General features: G+C 48.7%; 4 protein-coding genes across 6 annotated transcripts; 1 reads left to right on the top strand and 3 right to left on the bottom strand.

Moving 5' to 3' along the window:
* Positions 1-2,904: 2,904 nt before the first annotated feature.
* LOC6524592 (pre-mRNA-splicing factor 38B) lies at positions 2,905-5,629 on the bottom strand. Of its 3 annotated transcripts, XM_002100413.4 has the most exons (6): positions 5,469-5,629; positions 5,249-5,401; positions 5,034-5,158; positions 4,802-4,937; positions 3,882-3,988; positions 2,905-3,799 (listed from the first exon to the last, which is right to left on the bottom strand). In XM_002100413.4, exons 1-6 carry the CDS (start codon positions 5,476-5,478, stop codon positions 3,110-3,112), a joined length of 1,221 nt encoding a protein of 406 aa, XP_002100449.1. In that variant the 5' UTR covers positions 5,479-5,629; the 3' UTR covers positions 2,905-3,109. The 3 variants fall into 3 exon arrangements, with proteins under 3 accessions (XP_002100449.1, XP_015045764.1, XP_015045765.1); XM_015190278.3 differs by lacking the exons at positions 5,034-5,158; positions 5,249-5,401; positions 5,469-5,629 and having other exon boundaries at positions 4,792-4,937; XM_015190279.3 differs by lacking the exons at positions 4,802-4,937; positions 5,034-5,158; positions 5,249-5,401; positions 5,469-5,629 and adding an exon at positions 4,505-4,758.
* Positions 5,630-5,941: 312 nt separating this feature from the next.
* Positions 5,942-8,244, top strand: LOC6524591 (N(G),N(G)-dimethylarginine dimethylaminohydrolase 1). The gene is made up of 5 exons (XM_002100412.4): positions 5,942-6,104; positions 6,654-6,976; positions 7,045-7,142; positions 7,315-7,539; positions 7,643-8,244. The coding sequence occupies exons 1-5, from the start codon at positions 6,070-6,072 to the stop codon at positions 7,766-7,768; spliced, it is 807 nt and encodes a 268-aa protein (XP_002100448.1). The 5' UTR covers positions 5,942-6,069; the 3' UTR covers positions 7,769-8,244.
* Positions 8,245-8,319: 75 nt separating this feature from the next.
* Positions 8,320-14,718, bottom strand: LOC6524590 (adhesion G protein-coupled receptor A2). The gene is made up of 3 exons (XM_039370505.2): positions 14,139-14,718; positions 13,855-14,073; positions 8,320-13,789 (listed from the first exon to the last, which is right to left on the bottom strand). Exons 1-3 carry the CDS (start codon positions 14,558-14,560, stop codon positions 8,860-8,862), a joined length of 5,571 nt encoding a protein of 1,856 aa, XP_039226439.1. The 5' UTR covers positions 14,561-14,718; the 3' UTR covers positions 8,320-8,859.
* Positions 14,719-15,047: 329 nt separating this feature from the next.
* On the bottom strand, positions 15,048-16,801 carry LOC6524589 (putative inositol monophosphatase 3). Its single transcript, XM_002100410.3, has 2 exons — positions 15,927-16,801; positions 15,048-15,861 (listed from the first exon to the last, which is right to left on the bottom strand). The coding sequence occupies exons 1-2, from the start codon at positions 16,453-16,455 to the stop codon at positions 15,323-15,325; spliced, it is 1,068 nt and encodes a 355-aa protein (XP_002100446.1). The 5' UTR covers positions 16,456-16,801; the 3' UTR covers positions 15,048-15,322.
* Positions 16,802-16,988: the final 187 nt, after the last annotated feature.

Below are 16,988 nucleotides of genomic sequence, written 5' to 3'. Positions count from 1 at the left end.
CCGCCACCCTCCGCCCACCCTTTTGCGGTATAAATAACAAGGGGCAATTAAAAATGCATTTTTTTCCTCCTTTTTTTTTGTATTGTTTTATGTGATTTTCTGTCGTTGGTTTTTATATTTTTTTTTTTTGTTCTGGCTCTGTGTGCGTTGTTGTACCTTGGCGTTTTTCAGATGATTTCTTTTTTTGTATATTTTTTTTATATGTATATATATATATTATTTTTTTTTTGTTGACTGACAAGACGCACGGACGCTAGTTTGCTGACGCTGATAGGCAACGGCGGAATGACGTGGTCACAGCTTAAAGTAATACACCCCCCAGCTCTTCTGCGGTTGTGAAATCAAAACCACTTTAGGTTAACACACCTGCGATCGAGATCGATATACGGCTAAGTTTTTGCGCTCGGCCAATTACGTCAATGCATTTGACGAGAGACCCAGGTAGCAGCAGCAACAACAACAAAAAAATACATTAAAAAATGGGAAGTGTGGGGTGGGGGGAAAAAAAAACACACAGAAAATAGGTAAGCGCTAATAAAAATAGTGAAGGATAATGACCAGTTGCATTCTCGCACTCTGCGATTGCCCCTCCCCCCCGGAACGTCCGATCAATTTGCCCCACTGACCGAAATCGTGGTTCCGAAGCTCGGAAAGCTCACAAGACCTCTGAAAGATCAGAGCTACCAGCTCGGCTTTTTTTTCCGATACATTCTAACAAGTAAGGAATTATTTGAAGGCGTCTATAAATTCATCAAAAAAATCTATCCCAGAAAGCACCGCATTTCGATGAAACAATTAGTAAACCTTATTTAAAACTATTTTTGATAGTCTAAAGGTAACTGCTTCAACAAACTAAAATATTACTCATACGCCGCGTTGCCCACTGCGTATGAGTAATATACTTTTCAAGTGAAATAATTTCACTATGCTAGAAAATCGACATCTTACTGTCCTATTGCGCTATACAATTACTTAAAGCAAAACAAAAAAAATCGCCTTGAACAAGATTAGGTAGTATTTAAAAAAAAATTACTCATACGACACGTAAGCCAAATGTCATTATTTTACAATAGCAAACTGTTTATTAAAATGCGAGCACATGTTTTTTCGGTATGAAACCTATAATGAGCTCGTAAAACTGAACAGAAACAGAAATAAACAGAAATATTAGCGATCTCAAATTGTTGCCTACTTGTTTAGGCTATAAAAGTATTTCCGAGAAATACGATCATACATGATATTTATTTGGTAGCAAACTCAGGTAACTCAAATATTTTGTAAATAGCGCTATGCAATTAAAAATACATTTGCAATTTGACAAGCCAAAAAGCCCATATACATTCATGGGAACTACTGACTATAGTATCCTTTAGATATTTTCGCAAAATCTAGCTTCTTTTTGAAACGATTCCCGCTGAAAGCAGCTAAACGGACAGCTCTGCTGCGAGCCAAGCTTCAGCTTGTAGAGAAGAGAGAAGAGAGTATTGAGAAGAACGGAGAGCGGAGAAAAGGTGCTGGCCCAGCCATAAACTTTGCACATTTGCTTTCGGGCACTAATCATGTTTTATGGCCATAAGCACACACGCACACAGGCAACACACACACACAGACGCACACGCACTCGCACACACACACACACACAAAAACACATACACACATACGCACCCCGTTTTCCCAAAATGGTCAAAACGGGCCATTTGACGCGCGCATTCGCACACGCGTGAATTGTGTGCCGTTTACTGTTGTTCGCTCCATCCACTCAGGTTTGTTTTTTCTGTTTTTTCTTTTTTTTCTGCTTTATTTTCTGATATTTTCTGTTTTTTGTTAAAATTTTTTTTGTTGTTGCCTGACATTGCTATGATATGATCGCAGTGGGACTGTGCATGTCTGTGTGCTGCTTTGGCAAGGGGCTTGGGATTGGATTACGGCTCGGATTTGGTGGCTTAAGTGTACTCTCTTAATGGTGCTGGCACATGCTAATTATTATTACATTTTGGATACGCCGCTTTCTGTTTCTGGCTGCCCGGCGCTTTTTTTGCTATTTTGCTTGTAACGGTCGGCGCGAGAGGCGGCGACAACTCGACGCAGGCGTTGCACACTAACTGAAATTTGAAATTCGAAATTCGGCCAGGAGGCTTGGCCGCCTCACCTGTCTCAGCTGTCGCACCTGACCGATCCGAACTGCCAATAATCTGCGCAGCACTGGCGATTATAATTCAATGCTCCGCTCAAAGCTCGAAAAACTTCCCGCCAAGCGAACTGCCTCAATCCTCTACCATCGCTTAATGATTACGAGGTTTAGAACAGAATACTTGACATAAGATGGCGCCCGAACAGGGACCTTTCAATCTTTCCTTATTCCTTTCTAAGCACGCGATACTTTTCGATGGTGGTACATAATGACTACATAAACTTGAAATAAGGAGATGGCCCTTTTTTTTTTTGTTGCTAATGAAGTTTATGGAAATCGTCTGCTGGGTTGGAGTTTCCACGCCGATCTTGGTTTGTCACCTGCACATAATTTGCGCAGCACTGATGATTAAATTTCAACGAAAAGCTCTTACAAGCACAACTCCAATATCGGGCCAAGCATTAAAGCAAAAACACTGCAAAACATTTGGAAGTCCTAGATTTATATATATATTATATAAATCAGAATAACTGATGGGTATTATGTTCTCTCTGGTCAAAAGTAAAAATCCAATCTATCATTTCAAGCGTGCGCATTTCCTTTTAAGTTGCCAACTGCCCAAAATATCAACAAAAATTTAAATAAACATTTTAAACAAATAATTTTTGACTTTATTTGCGTAAACACAACTTGGAAACTATTTTATCAGCGTAAGTGTAGTCACAAATTACAAAATATAGCCTTGCTGCTGTGTCTGCGTGTGATTGTGTCTAGATTTAGTGTTAGTTATGGGACGTTTTCGGGGCTTCGGAGAGTGTTTAACCTGAGTAAGAAGCGCAACTGATGACCGCGGCTTTCAAAGTGTAGATAGGGGATTGACAAATAAAAAAAAGTGTAGTACTATGTGGTGAAACAAAGTTAGTTAGTAACAGAACAACTTGAGAAGGAGCAGGCTTGTTTGGTGGGTAAAATCGGTCTTCACCGATGACGTCGCTCCCGCTCCCGCTCTTCATAGTGTTCGTTGTGCCGGCTCTTGCTGCTCCGCTCGTAGCCACCGCCGTCCCGCTTGCGCTCGTGGCGTTCGGAGCGGTGGCGACTTCGGCTGCGACTTCTGCTGCGGCTGCGCGAGCTTTGTCTATGCTTGTGCTTCTTCTTGTGCTTGCTGCGATGGCGATCGTAGTCCTTATCCTTATCCCGCTCACGATCTCTCTCCCTTTCCCGCTCGCCATAAGGCATCTGTGGTGGCAGCGGCGCCGGTGGGTAGTCCTCGTAGCCACCGCGACCACGGCCGTAGGACGAACCAGACGCGGCAGCATAGTAATCACGATCGTCATGATCGTTGCGGTAGTTATTCGATGGTGGGTAGGCGTTGGATCGGGAGCCGGCATTTCCACCGCCACGACCGCCGCTTCCACGCTCTACGCCTCCCTCCGGATACTCCTGGTAGTCCGCATCCTGACCAGCAGCTCCAGGGCCACCGCCAGTGCCCTGGCCCGCCGTCGACCGACCCGTGCACAACTGATTGACGGTCAGACCCTGCTCCCTGCAGTATTGCTCGATCCTCTTCTCGATCTGCTTCTGTATCGGCACGGGGATGCGCGGAAAGAGTGTGGAGAACCAGTCCAGCTTGGTCATAAACTGGTAAACCATCTGTCCGATGGTTAGGACCTGCAAATAGCTGAGTTAGTGCCAAGTTCTATCAACGGAGTGTTGGGGTTCGTGTGATTGGTGGCTCATACAGTTGACTCACCTGGCCGCCACCCGCCTTCACGTCGATCTCCTCCTCGTCCTGCAGATAGTCCTCATACCAGTCATACAGGTCACTCGGCGGCTGTGTGTATCGCAAGTACATAAAGCCTGGGGCATGGAATAAAAATGAGACACATGGGATTAAAACAGTTTCAAGGAGTTGAACTTGTGGTTGGCCACAGGGGGAAATGAGTTTCATGGTAGAGTGGCTCGATTTGATTGACGGGAATATATTACTTCATTTGAAGCCTATTAATTTTTGAACAATTTGTGTTTTGAATTGGAGGGAAAGGTCATTCTGGCAAAACAAGGAGTTTTCTTTTGATAAAATATAAAATTATTATAGCATTTAATCGAATTAAAAAATTTTGCATACAATTGCTAGGTAGAACTTAGCAAAATCATGCAAATAATCAACTGAGAATCAAAAGAACAAAATTAAGAGGTAAATTACCAAAGACTTCGACTTTTTCCTTTGATTTTGTGGAAAAGCAGGGATTGAAGATTGTAATTTAAGTCGAATAAGTTTGTATGGATTTGTGCATGCTTAATGAACTGTTCCGGGAATTGCAAAAACATGAATAATTGATAAATAATATTGTTTGCAAGTAGGGTAAAGATTACCTTCACAGGCAGATGTAAGGAGATGCTAGGTCCTCTTCTCGCAAAAGGCACAACTTGAAATCGAAAAGGAAACGTGATTGTTGTTCAATCCATAGACCACCGTCCACCAAGATTCTCTATTACAGTTTGCAACCGTCCAAATCGACCCACCCTTCTTTCTTTTTTTTTTTTTTTGTTCATTTTTGGGGTGATGTATGGTGTGGTTTGGTTTTGGTTTCGTTTTTTGGTGAGCTGAGGGAGCAGGAGCAAGCGACGGCATATGTGACGGCTGAACTCATGCGACTTACCAACACCTACCTAGTGCCCGGATGTAGGCCGAGTCTGTGTGATTGAGCAGTCCGTTGATCTGCTTCCGGGTCAGCCGCAGCGTGTATAGCTTGTAGAGCAGGCAATATGCCGTGGACACAATGCCGCCGGCGCCAACGCCTCGCACCTAGAAAGGATTTTGGATACCAAAAATGAGTACATACATTCACACATTTCATAAAGCATCGCCAACGATTAGCGCTACATTTCATAAACCACTCACACCGCCGCACATGCCCGTCTGTCCGGACGTTTTGCGGGATCCGCGCTCCCACGGCTCCATGTGCTTCACCTGGTAGTAGATCTCGTCGACCACTTCATGGTAGGTTTTCAGTTTAAACAAATGTACTGCATTGGGTAGAAGCAAAAAAAAAACAAAAAAAAAAAGGCGGGTAAGTGTAAAGGCTCACAACAGCAGGAGATAAGATATGAACGCACCTTTGAAGTAGCTGGAGCTCTGGATGTTGGCCAGGATCAGGGGATTCAGGTTCATCGAGTTCTCGTTGCCCCAAAAAGGCAGCGTGTTGTGCTGCTTGCCCACGCCGGCCTTCTTGCCACCGCCGCCGCCGGCCGAAGATGACGCCGAATAATCTGCACGAGACAAGACGCCGCCATCAGTGATACGCTCGCGGGGATTGGATCCACCGTTTGCACTTACCTTCGTCCATGCCTACTGCTCTTTCACGATTGGGCGCATCAATTTTACGGCTGCCGTAGGATTGTGCGCGCGGGAAAACGCGGAAAATGCACGCACAATTTGCAATTTACATGCGAGAAAATGCCCAAATTGGCGATGTGTATGCGTTAGCAGTCGTTATCGGAAGTGTTATCGATAACGCTAGAGCGGGCTACTTTTAAGGTCACTTCTGTGTTCGTGATCGTTCACCCAGAATCACGTTTTTAAATTTTTATATAAATACATATAATTATATAAATTTATAACTAATTATGGAAACATATTTGGTTTCCTGAATATATATATTTATAATTTGTAATCATCCAATAATTTTGTGTGTAATGCTACATGTAGTAACTGAGTGTAACTTTCTCTTACCAAGTTGTACAAAAACTTTGAAATATTTCCAGTGACTTGCAGAGTGACCAGAGCGGCAAAAGAACTGCCTTTATTGGCATTCTCGCAACGAGGTCACACTAAGCCCAACTGAATCCAATCCGAATTCCCATCTTCGCATCCGCAACTGCAACTGCATCTGCATTCCGCCGCCGAGGACGAGCACCCAGTGGCCAATCCGCCGACCATGTCGCCCAAGTACACACATGCGATTGTGGCCAGGTGAGTGGAGACCCGTTCCGCTGGAGCTCGGCAATTGGCGAATCCGGAGGAGGGAGTGCCCCAGTGGCGCGAAATTAGGTCACCCAACCAACCGTTCGTGGGTACACATGCCAGTGGGTGGGGCTGCACCTTCCAAGCCGCCCATTCCCTAGATCCTGTATTGGACGTATTCAACACTATCTGCTCTCGATATAACCATACTATGTGCTGGTCAGCCAAATGGAAACTATATAGTTTATGTTACTATTTCATTGGACCTATTGACTATTGACTTCTCTTACAATCTGCACACTCTTTCCTATTTACAAAGAATTTCTTGATTTACTTGACATATTCTCCAATAAAAACCAGCGATTAAGATTCCCACAATAATTAAGCAATGTTTAAGCAAACTGTTTAAGAATAGTAATTAATAACTTCCTTGTCAAGCCATACTTCTACAAGGAGTATACCCCATATAAGTACCCCACTTAATCGCTTGTCCACTCAGACGCTCTTGTGTACTCGCCGCAACAAATAGATCCATTGTTAATCGCTTTGAATCCGTAGAATCTCCGATGCCCTGCTGGAGAACGGGGAGTTCGACGTGCAGCTGGCCAAGCAGCAGCACGAGCAGTACTGCACACTCTTGAGGAGCATTGGCCTGGATGTGATCGAACTGCCTCCGGATGACCAGCTGCCCGAGGGCGTCTTCGTCGAGAACAGTGCCGTCATCTGCAATGGAGTGGCCCTGATCGGAAGATCGGAGCATGCCAAGCGACGTCGCGAGGCCGAGAGCATGGCCATTATCCTCAAAAAGGAGCTGGACATTCCGGTCATCGAGATCGAGGATCCGCATGCTCAGCTCGATGGTGGCGATGTGCTTTTCACGGGTATATTATATAAAAAGATATCCTATTTCCTTTCCTATATTTAATAATCATTGTGTTAATTATATTAGGTCGCGAATTCTTCATTGGCATCTCCAGTTTTACGAACGAGGAGGGCGCCCGGGCGGTGGCCATGGCCTATCCGGAATATCCAGTGACGCCGATTCGGGTATTGTTAAAATATAACTATAAGTATAAGAAGCTTTGTAGACTATCCATAAGGATAGCTATTTAAATCAGTAACCATCTGTGAGCAGATCTTTTGGATTGTCTATTAAGCACGTTCCCATTTATATATGTATATACTGCAAGCACTCATTCAATCAATTCCATTCATTCAGGTCAACGGCACCAAGAGGCTGAAGTACTATGTGACCATGGCGGGACCGGATGTGCTGTGTGTGAGCAGTAGCCCCACCTGCCAGGAGATCGTGAAGCGGATGGAGCGGGAGGCCAGCTTCACCTATCAGAAGTTGACTTTGCCCGAGGAGAGTGCGGCCAATATGCTGTACATCAACGGAACGATCGTACACAGATCGCCGACGGAAATTCCAGAAGCCTACAAGGTCAGCATTCATTCGGTCATTTGGTCATTTGGTCATTCGGCCAACCCCTTTCTAATTAGACCCCATGCTAATTGATATCATTGTGTCATTGTTTTTCGCGCAGACTTTAAAAGAGAAAATCGACATTCCAACACGCAACATAAATATTAGTGAATTTAGCCAATATTCCAGTGGTCTGACCTCGTCGTGTTTGTTGCTGCGACGCTGGAAGTCCATACGGAGCTTGTGAATCTCTGGGAGCCGACAGGTTCACCTGACCGGAGTGAGAAGCATTGCCATGAGAACCATGCACAACAGGCCCAGGGAGCAGGATGGATGCATGCCCTGCTCTGTCCGGGCATCAGCAATATCGTATTATCTTATTATAGTTTATACACATCTCTTGTTATTGTTACAAATTAAGATTAAACCTTTAACGCTAATCAAACCGATCGTCGCAGTGATGCCGGTGATGTTACTTGCCAGCCCATTGTTACCCTTATATGTTGTGTAATTTAATCAGAGCTGGAAAGTATCATCATCGTCGTCCAGATGCTCGGCATTCCTCACTCACGCTCCATGACGATGTTGAACGGATATCATTGTATTAATATGGTAAAATTGCTATTATGAATTGTATCTACTTTACAAGTAGTTTGTTGAATGTGTTCACTGTCTGTCCTCGAAATAAATGCAACATTTGTAATCTCTTTATAAACTTGAAAATGCCTCTGAATGTTTTAGTTATCATTGGGAAAGGTTACACATAAATATATGCCTGTTAAACAAAACGCCAGTTACTTTAAGTGAACATTTCATTTATTTATATCTAAATATAAACTTAGCCTACATTTAAATGCATTTTGCTTTATCAGAATTTAAAACTTATTCAAATGAGTGTAGGACTTCGGGTGGGGGTGCGGTGATTTTTTTAGAATGATTTCAATGAATGATCAATAGCCAAAGGACCAGCTGGTGGACTCTGGTTGGATGAAGCTTTCTCCGGTGAATGTGAAACTTGGTGATCTTCGTGGAGTAATACTAGTCATAATAAATAGGGAGTCCTTACTATAATTACAAGTTCAGTTAGCTGGGTTTTGAGTGGGCGAACTTAAAGATAAGCACTTTGGATATATATTATATATATATATATATATATATATCGGCTAGTGTCAGTGGGTTGGGTACATAACTTGGTACTGAAATACTTTGGAACTGGCACGTGAATCTTTCGGATTGCCGGCCAAGCGGGTAGGCGGGTGGATTGGTTGGTTGGGCTGTTATACATCTTGTATATATATTCTATATACAACTAACTAGGTGTGGGCTGGGTAGACCGAGCTAGCTGGGAAAGGGGCGTGGCTCGTTGGCCGCCCTGGGATCGATGTACGAGATCACGCTGCTCTGGCTGCTGTCGTCCTCTATCGTCTCGTTGAGATTTTCGTTGTGTGAATTGCTCAGTGGCTTCGCATCCATCTCCATCTCCTTCTCACGATCGCGCTCTCTTTCTCTTTCTCTTTCGAAACGCTCGACAGCCTCCTGTTTGTTCCTCAAGGGACTGCGGCATTTGATGGCCTCGTACAGCTCGTCAATGGAGGTGTCCTGGTCATGATCATGATGGTGGTCCTGCTCGCCCTCTCCTGTCACCCGCTCGCCTCCCGTGGCGGCCACAAACTCATCGTCGAACTCGTTGAGCACATCCACATCAGCGTCGCTGGCATTGGAGGATTGATAGCAGCGGAAATCATCGGTTAGCGTCAGATTCAGATCGTTGTCCGCCTGGGGTGCATACAGTCCATGGCTTCGGATGCTGATCTCCGAGTTTTGGTAGTTCAGATCGCTCTCGTTCGTCGGACTCCCAGAGAGCAGACGACCATCGTCCTCCGTGTCCACCGTTGCCGCCGGATGATGGCCCTTCAGCTGACTGAGATTGCTGCTGGAGCAGGAGTAGATCTGACACAACTGCTGCTCCTCCAGTGTGCTGGCCTCGTTGACCGACAGCTGGCTGGACTCCTGCTGGTCGCCCAGGTTATCCAATCCTGGCGCGTTGGCCCCAGCACCACCACCACCACCAGCCAGCATTTCACTGATATTATTCAGTGACTTGGACTGCTGCTGCTGACTGAAGCGGATGAGGACACTGGGAAAGTCGTCGTCCAGCTGGATGCTGTTGCTGGTGGTAACCTGCAGCGAGTTGGACACGTATATCTCGTGCTTCTGGAGGAGCGGCTCTTCCAGGCTGACCTCCGGCAATCCCAAGCTATTCATGGCCTCCAAGCTGGGCTGTTTGACGGGCGTGGAACTCATGGGTTGATGGGATGATCCTCGATTTCGGAACAGGCTGCTCATACCGCTGGCTGGTGGCAATGTATTGGCATACAATGGAGCATGTTCGTCCAGTGAACTGGCGTCTTCCTCCTCCAGCTCATGCTCCGGTTCCTCCATCGTTGCCGGCGCCTGAGCATGCTCCTCCTCCTCCTCCTCTTCGTCGTCGTCCAGCTCGTGCAGCGTTTCATCCAACAGTGATGGTGTTCTAGTGCGTCCATTGGCTCTCAGTTTGATCACCTCATGCTGAGGTGTCAACGTCTCCGGGATGTTCGTGTAGATATTGGCCTGCATGATCTTGGACGCCGACGAGGCGCTGGCGGGCACAAAGCGCTTAAACTGCATGGAATCCCCGCCAGAACTCATACCGCCCATATTGCCGTGTTCCTTGGGAGCTCCAGCCATGGGCGAGCCCTGATTCTTGTAGTGCAGATTGGTGTTATTTATCTTGCTGCCGCCGGCCAGCATTGTCATGGCATTGTGGTGCCTACTGTACAGCTGCTCCGAGCTGGCATCGCTCAAGCTGTGCTGGCTGTGGAGCTGCATTTGCATTTGCATCTGCAGCTGCATCTGCGGCATTGTCTGGCGCTGCAGCTCGAAGTTGTTCCGCTTGGCCAGGCGCTTCTGCTTCTTGAAGAACTTTCGGGCCACGTTTATCTGATTGGGATTGTAGAAGATCTCCGCCGAAGGTATGAGATCGTGACTGGAACCATGGAGCAGGGCATTCAGGCTGTGCGGCGGCACCGGTGCTCCAACTGAGCCAGCCACTCCGCCAGCTGCTGCACCACCTCCTCCGGCTGCCTGTTGACCACCGCTGGTGTTGTTGATTATTGTTACGCCGCCAGCTCCGTTGGCCTGAAGCAGTTGCTCCTGCTGACTCCTCGTTTGACTGCGCGTCTGGCTGCGCATGCTCCGCGAACACTGGCTATTCGAACGCGAACCCGCCGAGTTGTTGGCCTCGTACAGGCTGCCGGGTCCGGGATTCGCCTTATAGGCTACAATCGAGTTGCTAATCATTGCCGTGCCGGGACCAGGCATTATGCTCGATGGGTGAGCACCCCTCGCCTGGCTGCCATTGTTGTAGGTTACCAGTTTGGCCGGCATGCTGCGTCCATCGCGGCCCTGCGACCAAGCCTGGCGCGCATCGTTTCTGCTCAGGTTGTAGAAGATCAGCAGGAAAATGCCCAGCACCGAACAGCAGCCGGCGAAGGATAGCACATACAGTTCCTGGCCACCATTCACATAAGCAGCGGCCGATAACCAGGCGCCGGCATACAGAACAAGGAAGATGAAGTGACCACGCAAATGCGAGAGATTCGAGCGTTCGAAGTCGTCGACAATGCTGCTCAGAGGATTGCTTAGTGTGCTGTACTGCTCCTGCATGTGATCCTGCTCCTTGCGACCACCATGATTGCCAGAGCCGCCACCGACCGCCGCTGTGGTGGCACTGCCATTCGCATCCAACCAATCCAGATCGATGTGCTCCGTTGCCTGGGTATTGTTGTCCGAATACTGACGATTCTGCTGCTGTTGCATCTGCAGTTGCAGCACATTCACCGCCTGCTGACTCAGCTGATAATAGATGCACAGTGCCAGGATGCCGCAGAAGATCACAAGAATTACGGCCGGCACCAGCAGTGCATTCAATGTGGTGGAACTGTGCAGGAAACAAAAGTCATAGGTGGCATACTCCGACAGATTCACGGCACTGCTGATGCCGCAGATGAGTAGGGCAATGCCCCAGCCCACCAGGTAGATGCCCAGAATGGGTTTACGCTCGCGCTCCCTCTGCGGCTCCATATCCTGACCGGCGCATTGTCCCTGGCCGGATGTTGTCGTCTTGGTCAGTCGCTTGTACATGCTACTCAGGCTCACGCACACCCACAGCAGTACGCACAGGCCGAGGTAGTGCATCAGCAAGCCCAGCAGACGGCACTGCGGCTGACTGGCCGTCTGGTAGATGCCCAGCGAGAAGGCCAGAGCCAGTGCACCCAGGGCCAACCAGGTATTGACCAGCGCATGCCGCTGCACCCTGTTGATGCGCACAGCTCTGCCGAATACAGCAAAGGTCACCGCATTGAAGGCGCAGCAGGCGAAGAGTAGACCGCATCCCGCATAGACTGCAGCTGGTGGATGCCGGAAACGTGCGCCCGACTCCTCGCTGCGGAAATCATTCAGATACCGACTCCTCTGCAGCAGGCCATAATAGCCAGTGCGACTGCAACTGAACATGACCAGAGTGCGATGCTGGTAGTGCTGTTGGCAAACGCTCGTCTCCCACCGCTGCTCCTCCGCGTCCCACCAGGCCGGCTGCGGCGCACTCAGTGGATTGTGATACGGATGCGCTCGCAGCATCACTGTAACTCTTTGCTGGTACACATCCGCCTCCGGATCCAGTTCGTTATCGGCCCTAAACTGCAGGGCCTCACCTTCGCTGCTGTACGCCAGTATGCCTATGATGGCGGAAGACAGGGATTCATTGTGGCTTCCTCGCAGATTTGGCAACAGTTTCCCATTCCTGTGCAGCGAGATCATCAAGCGGAGACTGCGAATGGCCGATGTAGTCGATGTAGTCGGCGATGTGGTTGAGCTATTGCCAATCACGCTGTAGGGCAGCTGGATTGCGGCATCGATATCGCCATGCTCATACATCGGTATCGTATCGTTGGCACTGTTGCACTGAAAGCCCCGCGGACTTTGCTCCAGCCAAACGCACGAGAGGCTCACGAAGGCATCCAAGCTGATGTTAAAGAACTCGACGAACAGATTGCGTTGCTGGGCCAGCGATCCCCGCCAGGGCATCATCTCTGCCGGCAGCGGTTCCGCCTGCGTGCTGGCCAGGGCCAGGCGCATAGCCGAGGATTCCACGACGTGAAGCAACCGCTGGCCAGTTCCCTGCTCGGATTGTGCGGCGCGAAAGAGATGCGCGGGTAGGTTAAGCAGTTGCGAAACAATGTCCATTAGCAGATGACTTATCTCTTGCTGCTGCTGCGGCTGCTCCAATTGATCCAAGTACTTGACCAACGTGCGTGCAATGTACTCCAAGTCCATGGGATCTCGTATGCGATTCAGCTGCGTCTGCGCCTGCGTAAAGTTGTGCAAACGTCGTGCAATCTCCAGAGCATTCTGACCCTTCGTCAGCGTCAGATTCACCTTGGCAAACTGCTCCAGTATGCGAGTCGTCTCGCTAACGTACACACAACTTTCCGTATCCAAGTTGAGCCACTCACCCGACGGTCCGCACTCATGCGAAGCTTGCCGAGCTTGCGTCGCATCGCTGGGCTCCTCAACGCACTCCTGCAGCACGGTCTCGCCACGCATCGTCCTGGGCCAGTGGTAGGTGCCCTTGTTGGTGTGCACCACACGTGCCTCGCAGTAGAGTGTACCCTTGGCAACCACATGCAGAACGATGGCCTGCGACAGATTCGCCTGCTGGCTGCGCAGCGTACAATCCCACATGCCTGTGTGATTCTGGGTTAGGCTGGCAATGCGCAGGATCGACTGCAGGATGCCCGAGTCGGTGGAATGGCGCGTCTCCAGGTTGACATCACCAAAGACCTTGGTGGGATCCTGGTAAATAATATCCTCGGTGGAGTTTTTCGCTCGTATCTTTTCCGACCAACCCCAGAACACATAGGCCTTTGTGGGCAGATCCTCGCTCTCCCTGGGCACACCGATGGCAACGCGTGGTGCGTGGCACTTTAGCTGCAGTTCATCGCCCTCAAAGGCCACCTGATTCTGGCTGGGAATCAGCTCGAGCAACGGCTGCAGCAGCGTCTCACAATGGAAATCCTTTCCCACGCGCAGTTTCTTTAGCGGCATACCTCGAAAGTTGCCGGGCGATTCGCATTTTGGAGGCGGCTGCAGGCGCACTTCGCGGCTGCTCGACCAGGCAATCAACCATATCAAACCGCAATCGCAGGCCAGTGGATTTCCAGACAGATCGCTGTAAGAAGGGTAAATCAAATTTGACTGTCTTCTAAGGATTCGCGGATAGATATTCCAACTTACAGCAACTTAAGCTTGGGCATTTGATCGAAGGTGCCCTCATAGATGTGGCTAATGGCATTGCCGGCCAGCTTCAGCTTCTCCACATGCGCCAGACTATCGCCGAAGGTGTCCTTGTCCAGTTCGGTCAGCAGATTGAACGACAGATCCAGGCGCTTGAGTTCCGTAAAGTTCCTGAAATCCTCGGCGGTAATCAGTGCAATCGCATTCTTGCTGGCATTGCTATAAGAAAAAGTGAGTTTTATTCATTTCGAAGGAACGCAAGTGGAAGCTATCAAGTCACTTACATGCTGACTATACTGGTCACATCCTCTCCAAAGTCCAGCTCCCGCCAGTTGGTTAGCTGCTGCTCATCGCAGCGTATCTTTAGGCTGTGTACGTTTTCCGCTGTACTTCGGCAGCTGCATTTCCGTGGGCAAGATGACGACGCTCCTGGGCCCGTGGCGATGCCCGCTTCTGGATTTTGGGGCAGCTCCGTATCTGAATGCGTTTGCACCGCCTGGACCCCCTCTGCTGCAGTTGACGTCGCGGTCGCGGTCGCCGTCGCTGTCGCTGTCGACGTTGGCGTCAGATTTAGGAAGAACAGCAACAACAGCAGCAGCAACGGTAGAAGGGGGAGGGGCAGCGGTGGACTGCTTGCTGAAGGAGCAGGAGGAGGAGGAGAAGAAGGGGGACGATCTCCACGCCCCTCTTTCGTTTGGCCGCCCATTTGGATCGATGCGATTGATTACATGCCGGGCGCGGGTAGCGCACATTTAATTAACAATTACCGATTTGAGCATACGCATTATAAACAACAACAATAATACACTGCGCTTTTTTTTAGTTTATACAAAAAAGTGCTACGCTCAGTGTGACCGTTGAACGAGCGATAAATAATACCGCCCGGTTGTCAAAAATACCGAAAATACAATGGTTCTTGCTCATTTACAGCACTGGTGATATATCGATAGTTGGGGGTGTGGTTCGTTACCTGGCTAGCTATGGAGCAGAACTCGACTATTTAAAAACTGTTGTTTAATTAAAAAAATCAAATTAAATAAGTTGTGAATATTCCTAAACTTTCCAATCGGTTAATAATCTCTCTCTTACTTAAGCTAGTTAATTGGCTTAATTAGGCATTCATTTTAGACGCACTTAACTTGAAAGCCAAAGAATAAGTCTACACCCATTTAATGTTACTCAAAGGGCGAGTGTTAAATTTAAAATAAGTTTATTTAGAGCCAACTGGGCGGTTTGGTTTGGTCCGGGTTCATGACCCCGTCGCGCCGCCGCACAACCAACGTAATTATGCAAAAAAAAAAAAAACGAAGCACACGCACAAACACTGAGGTTACGAAAAACAGGTTTTCTTCTTTAAAACTTAGAGCTATTTTTGAATGCTGCCTAAACGTTCAGTGAGGGGGAATGGTGGTTTCCTCTGGAAGGGGTAGAATCTAGGGGAGCTAGGGTTCTAAGAGCTGGCCCACCTCTACGCCAGCTTGCCATTGTGCGCCTCGCGATATTTGGACAGCTTGTCCATGTACTCGTCGTGCTGCTCCAAGGTGGCTAGCAGACCCTCCGTATTCACTGGCGATTCCTCTGGTCCGTAGTTAATCAACTGATCGTTCAGCGTGGTCATTGTGCCGCCCAACGCGTGCAGAATGGCATCGCCGGCACAAATGTCCCACTTCTTGATCTTGGACGTGTGCAGATAGGCAGTGGCATTGTTGGCCACCACCTGGAGCACCTTGTAGCCAGCACCCGCCGCCGTCAGCAGGCTAACATTATCGCCAAAGATGCCCCTCGCCAGATCCTTGGCTCCCGCCGTATGGGATCGCGACACTGTGATGATGGGCGCCGGATTGTTGGGCGAATGCTGCGGATGGAGATTGGACAGGTACTCGGACATCGAGTTGCCCACCCACGCCCACGCTGTTTGCCCATTGAAAGGGCTGTGGATCACACCGATGATGGGCCTGCCGGCCACCGCCACGCACACCATGGTGGTCACGTACTCGTACAGCTCCTCTGTGGATTCAAAAAAGAACATTTAGCTCCAGAAAAAATAAATATCTAGAGAAAGACATCCTCACCGGTGAACTCCTTGGTGGCATCCAGCGGATCAACCCAAACAGTGACATCCTGGGCATTGACGGTCACATCCGGAATCTGTGCGGTTTCGTGCAGGACCGTTGGATCCAGATCATAGCCGTGCGCCTGTTTGCAGTGCTCCTTGTCCTCCTCGGAGAAGATTTGTACGCGGGGAAAGATTCGCTGGAGGCCCTGTTTCATCACACAATGCGACCTGCCGTCGGCATCCGTGAACGGATCATTGACGCCCTCGTCCGTCTTGCCCTTGCTGCGCTCCTTCAGCTGGCGACTACGGGCCACGTCCAGAACCTCGAGCCCGCCACGCTGTGCGGCCTGTATGGCGGCAATGAGCATCTTGCGGAGATTGACGCGGCTGGGATTCTCACTTCTAAGCATGCCGTAGATTGCCGGTCGCTCTTCCTGGTGGAAATTGAGAAAGTAGACCAGGACAATGGTCAGCAGGATGGCCACAATGGTGGCCGGCAGCCGGTTGATGCGAATGGAGCGTCCGTTCATCTTGGCCTCGCTCATGGATCGCCAAATTGCTATATATTTTATCTACGTTATACTAGTATTCTATATATTCTATTTATGCGTGTATCAGTGTGCTGTCGTGTTTGCCAGATCACCACATTGAGATCAACCAGATGCTATCTTGAAAAAACCCTCGCAAGAACTGAAACGAAAAACACTTGATGGCGCGTCGGTGGGTGAGGATGGCGGGGGCGGGGGCACAGGTGTTTCTATCTGCTCTTTTGTGGAGCAGGGGGGGAGCACAGGTGAGCTATGCTCGGTGCCGATCTATTCTATTCAACGTCCACGTTGCGCGTTTTTCCCCCAAAAACAGCCCCAAACAAAACCAAACAATAACAAACTAGAGTTGGAACTGAATCGATAGACAGTATCGATACAATCCAAACAGCAAAGTTATGTGAAGCTCAATAATTGTAAGGATCTGTGGTTTTATATTAATTACGTAAATAATATAATAACATTCAAAGCATGGATTCGAATAGCTTGACCCAAACGCAGTCAAAAAATATCGATTGCCACCATCGATATAT

This window comes from Drosophila yakuba, chromosome X, assembly GCF_016746365.2.
Source record: "Drosophila yakuba strain Tai18E2 chromosome X, Prin_Dyak_Tai18E2_2.1, whole genome shotgun sequence".
Taxonomy (NCBI): domain Eukaryota; kingdom Metazoa; phylum Arthropoda; class Insecta; order Diptera; family Drosophilidae; genus Drosophila; species Drosophila yakuba.
This window is presented reverse-complemented; position numbering and strand designations above follow the sequence as displayed.

What these genes read in the sequence shown, in the direction of transcription:
- LOC6524592 (XM_002100413.4), bottom strand. An exon ending in AGACGGGCATGTGCGGCGGT is followed by an intron (nt 4,938 to 5,033) that starts GTGAGTGGTTTA and finishes AATCCTTTCTAG; the next exon opens with GTGCGAGGCGTTGGCGCCGG. An exon ending in GGCCTACATCCGGGCACTAG is followed by an intron (nt 3,989 to 4,801) that starts GTAGGTGTTGGT and finishes TCCATGCCCCAG; the next exon opens with GCTTTATGTACTTGCGATAC.
- LOC6524591 (XM_002100412.4), top strand. Translation starts at nt 6,070, where the DNA reads ATGTCGCCCAAGTACACACATGCGATTGTGGCCAG. An exon ending in ACACATGCGATTGTGGCCAG is followed by an intron (nt 6,105 to 6,653) that starts GTGAGTGGAGAC and finishes TTGAATCCGTAG; the next exon opens with AATCTCCGATGCCCTGCTGG. An exon ending in ATCCAGTGACGCCGATTCGG is followed by an intron (nt 7,143 to 7,314) that starts GTATTGTTAAAA and finishes CCATTCATTCAG; the next exon opens with GTCAACGGCACCAAGAGGCT.
- LOC6524590 (XM_039370505.2), bottom strand. Translation starts at nt 14,560, where the DNA reads ATGGGCGGCCAAACGAAAGAGGGGCGTGGAGATCGTCCCCCTTCTTCT. An exon ending in GTGACCAGTATAGTCAGCAT is followed by an intron (nt 14,074 to 14,138) that starts GTAAGTGACTTG and finishes TTTTTCTTATAG; the next exon opens with CAATGCCAGCAAGAATGCGA. An exon ending in ATGCCCAAGCTTAAGTTGCT is followed by an intron (nt 13,790 to 13,854) that starts GTAAGTTGGAAT and finishes CCCTTCTTACAG; the next exon opens with CGATCTGTCTGGAAATCCAC.
- LOC6524589 (XM_002100410.3), bottom strand. Translation starts at nt 16,455, where the DNA reads ATGAGCGAGGCCAAGATGAACGGACGCTCCATTCGCATCAACCGGCTG. An exon ending in TGCCACCAAGGAGTTCACCG is followed by an intron (nt 15,862 to 15,926) that starts GTGAGGATGTCT and finishes TTGAATCCACAG; the next exon opens with AGGAGCTGTACGAGTACGTG.